Raw genomic sequence first — 10559 nt, 5'->3', positions numbered from 1 at the left:
AGAGCAATAGTAGGTGAGGCTCTAAGTAGATCTGTGGCCATGCCTACATGTAAACACTTGTTCTGATCCAGGAACCTTAAAACTGAGTAATTCAATTCATTCAACATGTAGGAGTATGTACAAGACTAAGCCTTAGTGTCAGTAGTTCTGTGTTATTCTGATTAAACAATGCATTGGAAATATGTATTACCAGCAGGGATGGGATCTGCTGTGCTCCAGTTTTAGGCTATGGATTTCAGCTTAGTGAGAGTTTTCTGCTATAATCAAGAGATAAAAATCTCCAAAACAATAACAGTAGCAAAAAAAAAAAAAAAAAGGCAAGTAGCTATTTTTCCTGATTCAAGTCAGTTGTGAGGAATGTAAACCTTGAGTTTTAGCTGTCAATTTTTAGAAAATACAATTGAAAACTGCTGTGTTAAAACCTGTGTAACTTTCTTCCTTCAGCTATCCCAGATGACAATTCCAACAGGTGTGGTTCAAGGTAGGAAAATACTCTCTTTCTTGAACACATTTTGCTTAAAAGACACATAAAGGAAAAGAATTCGTTACTTGGTAGAGTCTGGAAAAGAATAAAACTCTTCCTTACATTCACTCCCAGCCCCATGCTCTGTTCTCTAGATCCAGGACTAGGTCTGGAGCACACTATAAATCTCTAGTTTGTGTTTGCTGCTTCTTCTTAGGATGATCACTTTGTGAGAAAGCAGAGGTGATGGCACACCAGTAATCAACTTGTAACAACTCTGTACTTGAAGGAATGGGAAGAGGATATAGAGGGGAAATTGTGCAAAAATATTCAAAGACTGGTTTGGTTTTTTTTTGGGTTTTTTTTTCGGTGTTGTTTTGGTGTTTTTTTTTTCTTCATTCTTCCCACCCTGTGTTCATAACTTATTTGCATAGCTTGTGAGGTGCCAACCTCCCCTCTTTAAAGGACCAAATGTCTCACTGCAGCTCTGGTAAGAGCTTGGGGCTGGGAGCTGCAAACACCAGGGTTCAGTTTTCCCTTTCCAAGGAGTACAAGCAGAAAACCCCAACCAAAATAAGTCACTCATCATCTCCTCCCCTACCAAACACTTTGATATTACTGGAAGGATCAAGATTTCATGTTTTATCCCTGACTCTCACTGGTTTCCTGTCTAATTCTGAGCCAATCATTAAAAAAAAAAAAAAAAACAACCCTTTGCTTCTATCAGCCTTTTTTTCTGACAATACTTCTGAGATGTATAAGGATGCATTGATTAATGATGATAAATTCCTTGGAGATTCCTGGATACAACCCCTTATTTAAATCCTGACTACAGTTTTGTTCTAGAAGTTGTCATCTGGTCTCAGGAGCCCACAGACCCACTGCTCAGCTCTGCTCTGCTCTTGGGATGAACCAGAGGCTGAATTTTCAAATGTTCTAAAAGCTCATTGTTTGCACTAGAAACAGTCCCCAGCATTGCTGCTCAATGGCTTGTCAGGAAAATGACTGCATAGATTCTGAATTATAAATTCTGTCACAAAATACAGCCTGTTAAAATGGCATTTAAAAGCTAATAATGAATCCTGAGCGGTTGAAACAATTGTCTCACATCTTTGTTCTTTCTCTCCTTGTACAGCTGATGGAAATGTTGTCAGTGCTGCTCAAATGGTGAAGCTGCACACAAACATGGGCATGGGATTGAAAAAAGTGAGGAGGAAGGTTGAGGCTGTGATGGTTTCATTTCTGAGAAGTTTAAACTCAGGTTAGCTGCGGAAATGCCACATGGGCAGAGACAAAAAAATGGTCAGTGACATTTCAGGGCAGAGAATCCAGCCCTCAAGAATGTATCACACGTTTAACTGATAAGGTGAATCATAATGACATTAAGTGGGATTGAAAATATGTGGTTTTTCAAGGTAACCTGTTGGAGCTGAAAGAAGGTAGTCAAGCCATAACTAATTATCATTATTCATTTATTAATCCCAGACTTGCTGGCATGCTTAAGTCTCCTAAAGTCTTGAGTGCATTTATTTGTGCAATTGCACAGAATGACTTAAACCTTGCAGTTGGCTTAGTTTGTGTTCTGGGAATGGCTTAACACTGAGAGCTGGGAGCAAACACACCCTTGGTTGTGCTCCAAATTCTGCCTGTAAACCAGGTGTTTAGCTGCAAAGAAAATGGGCTGCAACTTAGGGACTCGTAATTCTGTATTTTGGGGTCACCAGGTCGCTGGGACCCACCTGTCCAAAAGAAATGAAACATAACACTCAACTCTTGCAGGAGATTTCATTTTTGGGGTTTTGAAAAGCCTTTATCAGCTGCTTGGCTGAGGGGCTGTGTCCCGGGCTCACAAATGTCCCAAGCAATCTGCCAAGCCAAGTGCTGTAAACACGTCAGCAAAGCTGGTGGTGAGCACGTGGGTGCAAACAGAATTGCTCAAAATCCTGATAAGAACATCTTCAAAGCTTCTGGTGGTGCTTCCAGTGAACACCTTCCACTTGTAGGTGAGATAAGAGGAGGAGTTACTGACAAGCTTTTAACTTGATGGAGCTCCAAAGACTTGTTAGCAGACATGCTACCAGCCAGGTCAGGAAAAGGAGTTTTAACTTACATGGGAGGGAAATTCAGGTTAGATATACACAAGAAATTCTTTCCTGTGAGATTGATTAGACCTTGGCACAGGGTGCCCAGAGAAGCTGTGGCTGCCCCATCCCTGGCAGTGTCCAAAGCCAGGCTGAAGTGGATTAAGCAACTTGTTCTAGTGAGAGCTGCCCCTGCCCAGGCTGGAACTGGGTGAGGTTTAAGGTTCCTTTCAACCCAAACCATTCTGTGACTCTTTTCTTCTGTGATTTGATCTCTCTGAGCCCTCATGCCTCTTCCTCACAACCCTGAAGAAATGCTGCTGCAAACAGGCTGTGCAGAGGGGTGGGCTGGATATAAATGCATCACTTGGTGCCTCTCTGAAAGGTTGCAGCTGAACCTGCAATTAAGAAAGGAGCTAAACTCATTATTTTCAGCAGCCTCACACTGATCCACATTGGCCAGGTTTTGGTAAAGGCTGAGAAGGTAATTTTTTCTTTCAGCATACAGCATTTCAGAGTACAGGGTAAGAAAATGCAGGCAAATAAGAAAAGTTGTGATTTTTTCCTTTGCTGAGAAGACAGGTCTTCTTTCCCTCCAGAGAAAATGAGATATTCACACAAAAGATGAGTAGGATTTGATAACGCCAACTATGGTTCTCAATTATATATTTTCTCTTCCCTCACAGGAATTGATAATGACATTTTTAATAAAATCCAGAAGAAAAACATTTGTGTGCACGAAGAGAAGGTGTACAGGGACTCCTTGTGAGTATGGAAAGCTAATAAGAAATCTTGTTTAGACTTACATATTTCAATTTCTCTTGCTGAAATTCTTCTGTTTGCTGTATTTTTCACTGTGCAGTTTTTTTCTTTTTTTGACAAAGTGTTTTACAGGGGGATTTAATTAGTGCTCATCTTTAAGTCATACTTAATGACTTATTGTTATAATAATGCACATCTTGGCTCTTGATGATTTCAGATTACATTAGATGCATCCAAAAAATACCCTCAGATTGATGTCTTGGTGACATTTCCAAAGTTTTGTGTTTCCTTCTCTCTTCCCCTTAGCCTGCCAGTGATGTAAAGCTCCTATGCCAGGGATCTTCCCAGTAATCTTCCTTTTTTTCTTAGTTAGCAGTGAAGTAACAAAGAACTTGATATTCAGCATTCTGTGGCCTTATCAGCATCTTTAATACAGCTACGTGATGCCTAAGACAAGAAAATTTCTCAAGCTCATGTTTTGCAGAGCCCATATTTGGGTAATCTTGTGACAGTTAATCAATTTATCTCTTTATTGCGACTATGTCGTGGCAAGCTTTTCTCATATTGGCTATGAGAATTTAGTTTCTGTATCTCTTTCTGCTATTGCATCCAAGGAGCACTGTTACATTTCATTTTGGCAGAGGCACACACAGGCTGCTTTCCTTTGCTGCTCCCTAAATCAGCAGCCACCTTTATTAGATTGCCTTTGGGCATGTCTTGGCTGCAGTCTTTGACAAAATATGCACAGAACTATATTTGATACACATTTTGTGGGATCACACACCTAAGAGAAAAGTGTTTTAAAGGTTGTGTTGTTTTAGTTCTAAACTTACCTAATTATCTGAAGTTGATATTTTTCTTGGTTTAGATGAAAGGAAAACAAAAACATTAGTGCCATAAGTTTCCTTTCTTCTCTGTTTTCAGCTGAGCTCGTTGATTAGCTCTCTGATCTCAGCCAACTTCCCCTTAGATTTTTGATTGCATGAGCTGAGTAAAGCTGTCCTATTCATCATGCAGACAAACTCTGGGAGGGTTTATGCAATTTAGGAGTTGCTGTATACCTGTAACACTGTCTGCAGTAACCAGTGTTGTTGTTGAGCTTGTGCTGGAACATCAGGATCTGGCCCTTCAAACATGACCTTTAAGTCAGGAGGCAAAATAAAGCATTGCCAGGTTTTTTTTCCAGTTCCTCTAAAATTGCTCACGTGTTCATGTAATAATTTTCCTGATGTGTCGCTCCCAGCTCCTGAACTGATAGCTCCTGGTCCTTCTTTTGTGAATCCATATTGGATTGTGCATAGGTGTGAATTCTTCCTCTCCAGATTTTGCTGAAAGAATTGGAATCGTGGCTTTTCATGTTTTCCCCACATTTTTATTCAGTGGTTAGAGAACAATTCTTTGAGCTGTGACACCCTTCCCACACGACCATTTCTGTTTTGCAATGACACAAGGTGGTTACATCACCAAGTTTCACTCGATGGTGTGAGATGGGTGTCGCTACGTCAGCTGCGAGAGGTGCAATTTCTGATCAGAATGACACGTATGGAATGTAAACATGTTCCACCACAAGCCTGTCCTTCCCCATTTCATTGTTCTGCACCTCCTGCAGTGATACCACGCTCCAGGGATGTTGAACAGGGCAGGTGGGAGTGGTGACTGGGTGAGCTCTCCGGGAAGGTGCGTGACCCAGCCTGCTCCAGAAACTCCCTGGCACTGAAGGCGTTGTTGGGAGGTGCCTTTCCACACTGTGGCAAACTCATGAAGAAACACGTGTGGGACCACGTTTCAGGGGCAGACACACCAGGTAAGCTCCTCATCTTACCCAGTCCTGTCTCAGTTTCCTTGCCCGCAACGCGGGTGCAGCTCTTGGCTCCCTTGTCAGGCACCTGGAGATGCTGCCAAAAAAACCTGTTGGGAGATGCAGCCAAGAACAAGTGTTACGTGGCAGCAGCGCTGCTGTTGGTTGTATTTCCCTTGGCCTGTCGTCATTCGTGTCGTTTCCTTCCTAGCTCCACCCTCACCCAGGGCTCTCCAGGGCAGTGCTGCCAGTCCCTGCCCTTTACCACCACCTTCCCTGATGTCCCTGGGGTGCTGGTTTTAGTGGGAGTTCTTGGTGTGGAGTGGGCGGGCAGGATGCAGGTCTGGGAGCGGGGAGGATGATGCTGTGAGCGACAGGACCTGCAGAGGGAGGCTCCAGGTGGATCCTCCAGGGGGATGCTCCAGGGGAAACCTCCAGGGGGATGTCTGGGGAAGATGCTCCAGGAGGATGCTCCAAGGGGATGCCCCGGGTGGATGGTCCAGGAAGATGCCCCAAGGGGATGCCTCGGGGGGATCCTCCAGGGGGATGTTCCGAGGGGATGCCAAGGAAGATGCTCCAGGAGGATACTCCACGGGCATCCTCCAAGGGGATCCTCCAGGAGGATCCTCCAGGAAGATGCTCCAGGGGGATCCTCCAAGGGGCCGTCCCAGGGGGATGCTCCAGGAGGATCCTCCTGAAAGATCCCCGTGGAGCATCCTCCTGGAGGATCCTCCTGTAACATCCCCCAGGAGGATGCTCCAAGGGGATGCCCCAGGGGGATGCTCCAGTAGGATCCTCCAGGGGGATGCCCAGGGGGAAGCGGTGCGCAGAGGGATGCCCAGGGGGAAGCGGTGCACAGTGGATGCCCAGGGGGAAGCGGCGCGCAGCGGATGCCCAGGGGGAAGCGGCGCGCAGCGGATGCCCAGGGGGAAGCGGCGCGCGGCGGATGCCCAGGGGGAAGCGGTGCGGGGCGGATGCCCAGGGGGAAGCGGTGCGCAGCGGATGCCCAGGGGGAAGTGGTGCGGGGCGGATGCCCAGGGGGAAGCGGCGCGCAGCGGATGCCCAGGGGGAAGCGGTGCGCAGCGGATGCCGGCGGGGCGGGCTGTTTGCGGGCAGCCCCGGCCGTTCGGGGGCGGGCGGGCAGCGGAGCGCGCAGGGAGGCGCCGGCGGCGGCACCGCCCCGGCAGGCGGGAGGGGACGGGGACAGGGACAGGGACGGGGCCACACGGGGCGGCGGTGACAGCGGCGACAGCCACACGTGCCCGGCCGGGAGCGGGTCCGATGGGCGGCGGGCGCGGCCGGCAGGTAAAGGTGGGGAGAGGCACCGGACAGGGCAGCCCGGCGGGTTCGGGGAGGGAGGTTCTATAGTTCGGGTTTTAGTTTGGGTTTTTTTCTCGTTGTTTGTTTGCTGTTTTGAGGTCTGGCGCGTTTCTGCCGGCTCGGTCGCTCTCTCTGTTCCGCTGCTGGTGCTTCCCCGGGCGCCCCGCAGGACGAACTTTGCTGGGCACGCTCGGGGTTACTTCTCTTTTTTGGCTGTGTGATGCTGCCCCTGGGACTCGCACCGTGTGCGAATAATGCTTTTTGTTGCCATTGGTGTGAGAAAATGATGCTGGGGAAATTCTCGGCTTCCTCAGGCAGCTCTCAATGAGCCGGCGCATCCCCATGTGTGCACTTGCTGGCTGAAATTGAGTTGGTTGGCTGTTGGCTTTGACTAAATAAATAAGCCACTTAATCGTAATAATAAAACAATCCCTCAACTAAAAACAAACAACAAAGTGGAACATTCACGCTAGTACATTGACATAGCGGGGTTGTTTTAAGGGTAACTTTGATGGAAATTGTAGTGTGTAAGACACAGTTTGTTTGGTTTTTTTTGGTTTTTTTTTTTTTTTTTAAGAGCTGTTCGTACGATTGTAATGAGTACTAGTGTGAATTTTCATTGATATTTGCTTAGCACAACTATGGCAACTGGCAGGGGTCCAGCTGGTGTCCTTAGTTTTATGACAGTTGGTCAAAGCTCACTGATAGCTGAATTGCTGCTACATGGCATTGAGAAAATAAAAGTTCTCACCTGGATATCTATATACTATTAGGTTACTGTGATTAAAGTGTAGAATTTGTCATGCATTTTGCAGTAATTCTCAGAAAAGATACTGTTGAGTGAGTCGATTTAGCTGTCAAGATGAATGAGTGTATTTGAGTAATAATCTTACTTGTTTGATTTCTTGCTGCTGTTCAATGCCATCATAAAATAGCTTATCATAAAGCAAATAAACTTGCATGTGCTGTATCCTGAAGATGGATTCAGTATGTGTAGTTTCACTTTGCCTGTGGAAAGAAAAAAACAAAAGTGGTGCAGTGCAGAGAGGAAATTTTCATTTGATATAAATTTTCATTTAAACAATTTTGCGCTTTTTAAAAAATAAGAATGGCAAATTTTGTGCAATTTAGACAAGTTTAGCTTTGATTATATTAAAGGAGCTCTGGGATAGTTTGTAGATGTGTGGGTTTAAGGTGTCAATTATAAACAAGGGCATGAGGAGAGGCACTGCTGTCATAGACAGGAAGGTGGGTGTCTCAACAGCCCAGGGATTCCTGTAATCATCCCCTCCTGGGACAGTGCATGAGGCTGTGCCAGTGCTAGAAGTGTTGCTTATCATGTCATTCAAGGTAATTAGAACCATAACTGGCTCAATTTCACTCATTTCACTGCAAGGTTTGTTTTTTTCCCCAGTGTCTTTTGCATTTGGTAATGTAAGCAGCTGCTTTTGGACTAACTCTACCTCTTACTTGAACAGATGATTATTTAAAAAATCTACCTGCTTAGCCAAGGAACTCTCCTGGGGAGAAGAGTGTTTGCCCCTTGGATGTTGAAGTTCAGTGGGATTTGGTGGAGCTGGACTCAGGTTGTGTGTGTGGCTTGGGCCAGAGGATGATCCTCACCCCAGAACTTTCTTGGTTGGTCCCAATGACATTTCCAGGCAATACTGAGTGTCTGCTTCTCCTCCTTGAGTCTGCACTGTGCATATTTGCCCATTTTATCTATAATTTTCATAGACAGCAGAAGGTTGGCATGAAGCCCCCACCAGTGGCTGTCAAATTCAGACAGGATGTGTGCAACAACTTCTGCTGTCACTTCATTGTGAGAATTTTCGGTTTTAACTGTTTCGTTCGCCCATCACCTGTACCATGAACTAATTCTAGTATGAGATTTTGAATTCCAGGCTCCCAAAGTGCAGAGGGTTGGGGGTCTCATCCCCTGGGGTCCCTCTGCCTGGGCACGGGGGAGAGGGAACCTTTACCTCAGCAGAGGAGAGCAAAGCATGCCAAGTATGCTCTGCATTTCCTCTCTGTTGTTTCCACCCTTGAGTGGAAAATTGCTCCTGATTTCCTCAGAATTGGAGGATTTATGTTGGCACCCTTCCCACATTCCCATTTTACTTCCAGTTGTACTTATTAGATAACACGCTTGCATAGGAGCATGTTTAGAAGAAAAAGAACATTTTTTTTTTTCAATCTATTCAACTATTTCCTATTCAGCTTAAGCATTTAAATGTTCCCTGGGCCCAAGGGGTCTGTTTCTTAAGGCTTAACTAGTCTTTTCAGGATTGTGGGGATGTTGGAGCCATGAGTGCCATGAACTCTGATTTTAAATCACGTATCAGTGTAACAGCTGGTCCTGAGTGCACCTCTGTTCCCTTAGATGTTGATGCTGTAACATCATCATAGAACCAGATGGAATATTCATATTTGGACAATTTACATGTCTCAATGTCAAGGCTTTCTTTGTGTATCCCACTGTAATCCATAGAAGATTTTCTGTGATCCACATGAAAATTAACTCCCCCTTGTCTTCTGTGTGAAGGTTCTAATGAAGACCAAGAGTGATAAGAGAAACTGGGCCAAGTCTCCCATGTTAGATCAAATGATTGATCACCTTTTTATATACCTGGTAATTTCTGCCTTGGAGGAATTAGCTTGGGTGTAACTACAGGTTCGCCAGCATAGCCGCGGAGTGGGTTGATTGCTGCGTGGGCAGATGGTTTTGGTCCAATTCAGGGATCAGTAGTAAGGAAGCTTTGCTGATAGAGTCTTTGTTGCTGTCAGATGTTCTCTATCTTCCCTGGACATTGGGTATCTTGTGAGCTGCAAGGCACTGTGGATGTGCAATCTGTCTGTCCTGCCCTGAGGTTGTCACCTCCTGAGGCACATTTGACTTTTGGCACCCCTGTGGCCTCCATGCCTCGCTGTGCCAGGGTAAACACTTTTAGGAATATAATTGTATTTACAGTAACTCATCAAAAACCTACTCTGGAGTGATATAAAGAAGGGTCTTGCTCTATTTATTTGAAATATTAAGGGATTACAAATTTTTCATAATCAAAAACTTCAGTCCTTTAAAAAGCTGCACAGCCAGAGGTAATTTTCAAACCCTTTAAACTATTCTTTCAACTTACAAATATTTTACCAAGTAATTTCTAAAGACTGTAGAAAATTAGATGTTAATTACTTTTTCTTGAAACATTCCTAGATGGTTTTGAACTTAGGTTGTTTTGCACTACATTATATATTCAGACAAATCAATTATCTTGGATGGGGGGAAAAGCCTGTGGTGTGTGCCAGGTCAGATGTTTGCATGGTGTAACAGTAACCAGGTTCCTTGAATGAATCTCTCTTTCAATTAAGAGAGATCATTAGAGAGGAGAATGCAGGAGCGGGAACAATCTGAGTGATGTGGAGTAAACAGGGAACAATTATTTATAATTTCACATAATTCAAGATGTTAAAGAGGTAAGAGTAAATGAGCAAGATTCAAAGATTTTTTTTTCCCTAAGATCCTCTTCAATAAAAACAAATCTTCTATAGCTAAATTATGCTCCTGCTTCACACAAGCATTATTTATCTGTGGAGCTCATTACTCCAATGTCTTCCTGTTAAAGATATAAATGAATTTTAAAAGTTATTTGGCAAATCAGGAGAGAAAACGCCGGGGGTTGTTAATCACAAAGATGCAGGTACAATTTCTAGCTGAAGCGGCTCCTAAATCACAGATTCCTGGAAACAAGGATTATTCTGCAGGCAGAATCACAGTATGATTTTGTGACCTTATAGTCTTTCCCTGAGCATCTGTTTTTGGTCAGAGTTAGAGGCAGCTTATTGGGCTAAGTGGATATTTGGAGTGATGTGGTCCCCTTGCGTCCTGTGCGTGATGGAAATTTGGATGGGTTTTCCTGGGATTGCTGCTGTTTTGTCTGGAATAGTTTCAAACAGGTGAACATTAGATGCAGCTTCAATTTCCACACTTGGGGGAAAAAAAGCTTCAACTAAATAATATGCTGCATTTCCTTAGGTTTTGATGAACTGTCTATTCATAAATGCAATCTGCAAAGAACACAGATGGAGTTGACCTTTTGCAAGGCTAGAGTGCTGCTGCAAAACTCCATTGTGAAATAAC

General features: G+C 44.6%; 1 protein-coding gene across 1 annotated transcript; it reads left to right on the top strand.

Annotated features, from left to right (window-relative positions):
- Window positions 1–5611: 5611 nt before the first annotated feature.
- On the top strand, window positions 5612–6472 carry LOC128935017 (uncharacterized). Its single transcript, XM_054272992.1, has one exon. It carries the CDS (start codon window positions 5612–5614, stop codon window positions 6470–6472), a length of 861 nt encoding a protein of 286 aa, XP_054128967.1.
- The last annotated feature ends 4087 nt before the right edge of the window (window positions 6473–10559 follow it).

Source organism: Melozone crissalis, unplaced genomic scaffold (assembly GCF_028551555.1).
Source record: "Melozone crissalis strain CALT ecotype California unplaced genomic scaffold, PUWL_Pcris_2 ptg000014l_1, whole genome shotgun sequence".
NCBI lineage: Eukaryota > Metazoa > Chordata > Aves > Passeriformes > Passerellidae > Melozone > Melozone crissalis.
Note: the sequence above shows the minus strand (reverse complement) of the source record. Positions and strands in the feature narration are given on the sequence as shown.

Bases quoted from the DNA above. Each gene is read 5' to 3' on its own strand.
- LOC128935017 (XM_054272992.1), top strand. From the start codon at position 5,612: ATGCCCCAAGGGGATGCCTCGGGGGGATCCTCCAGGGGGATGTTCCGA.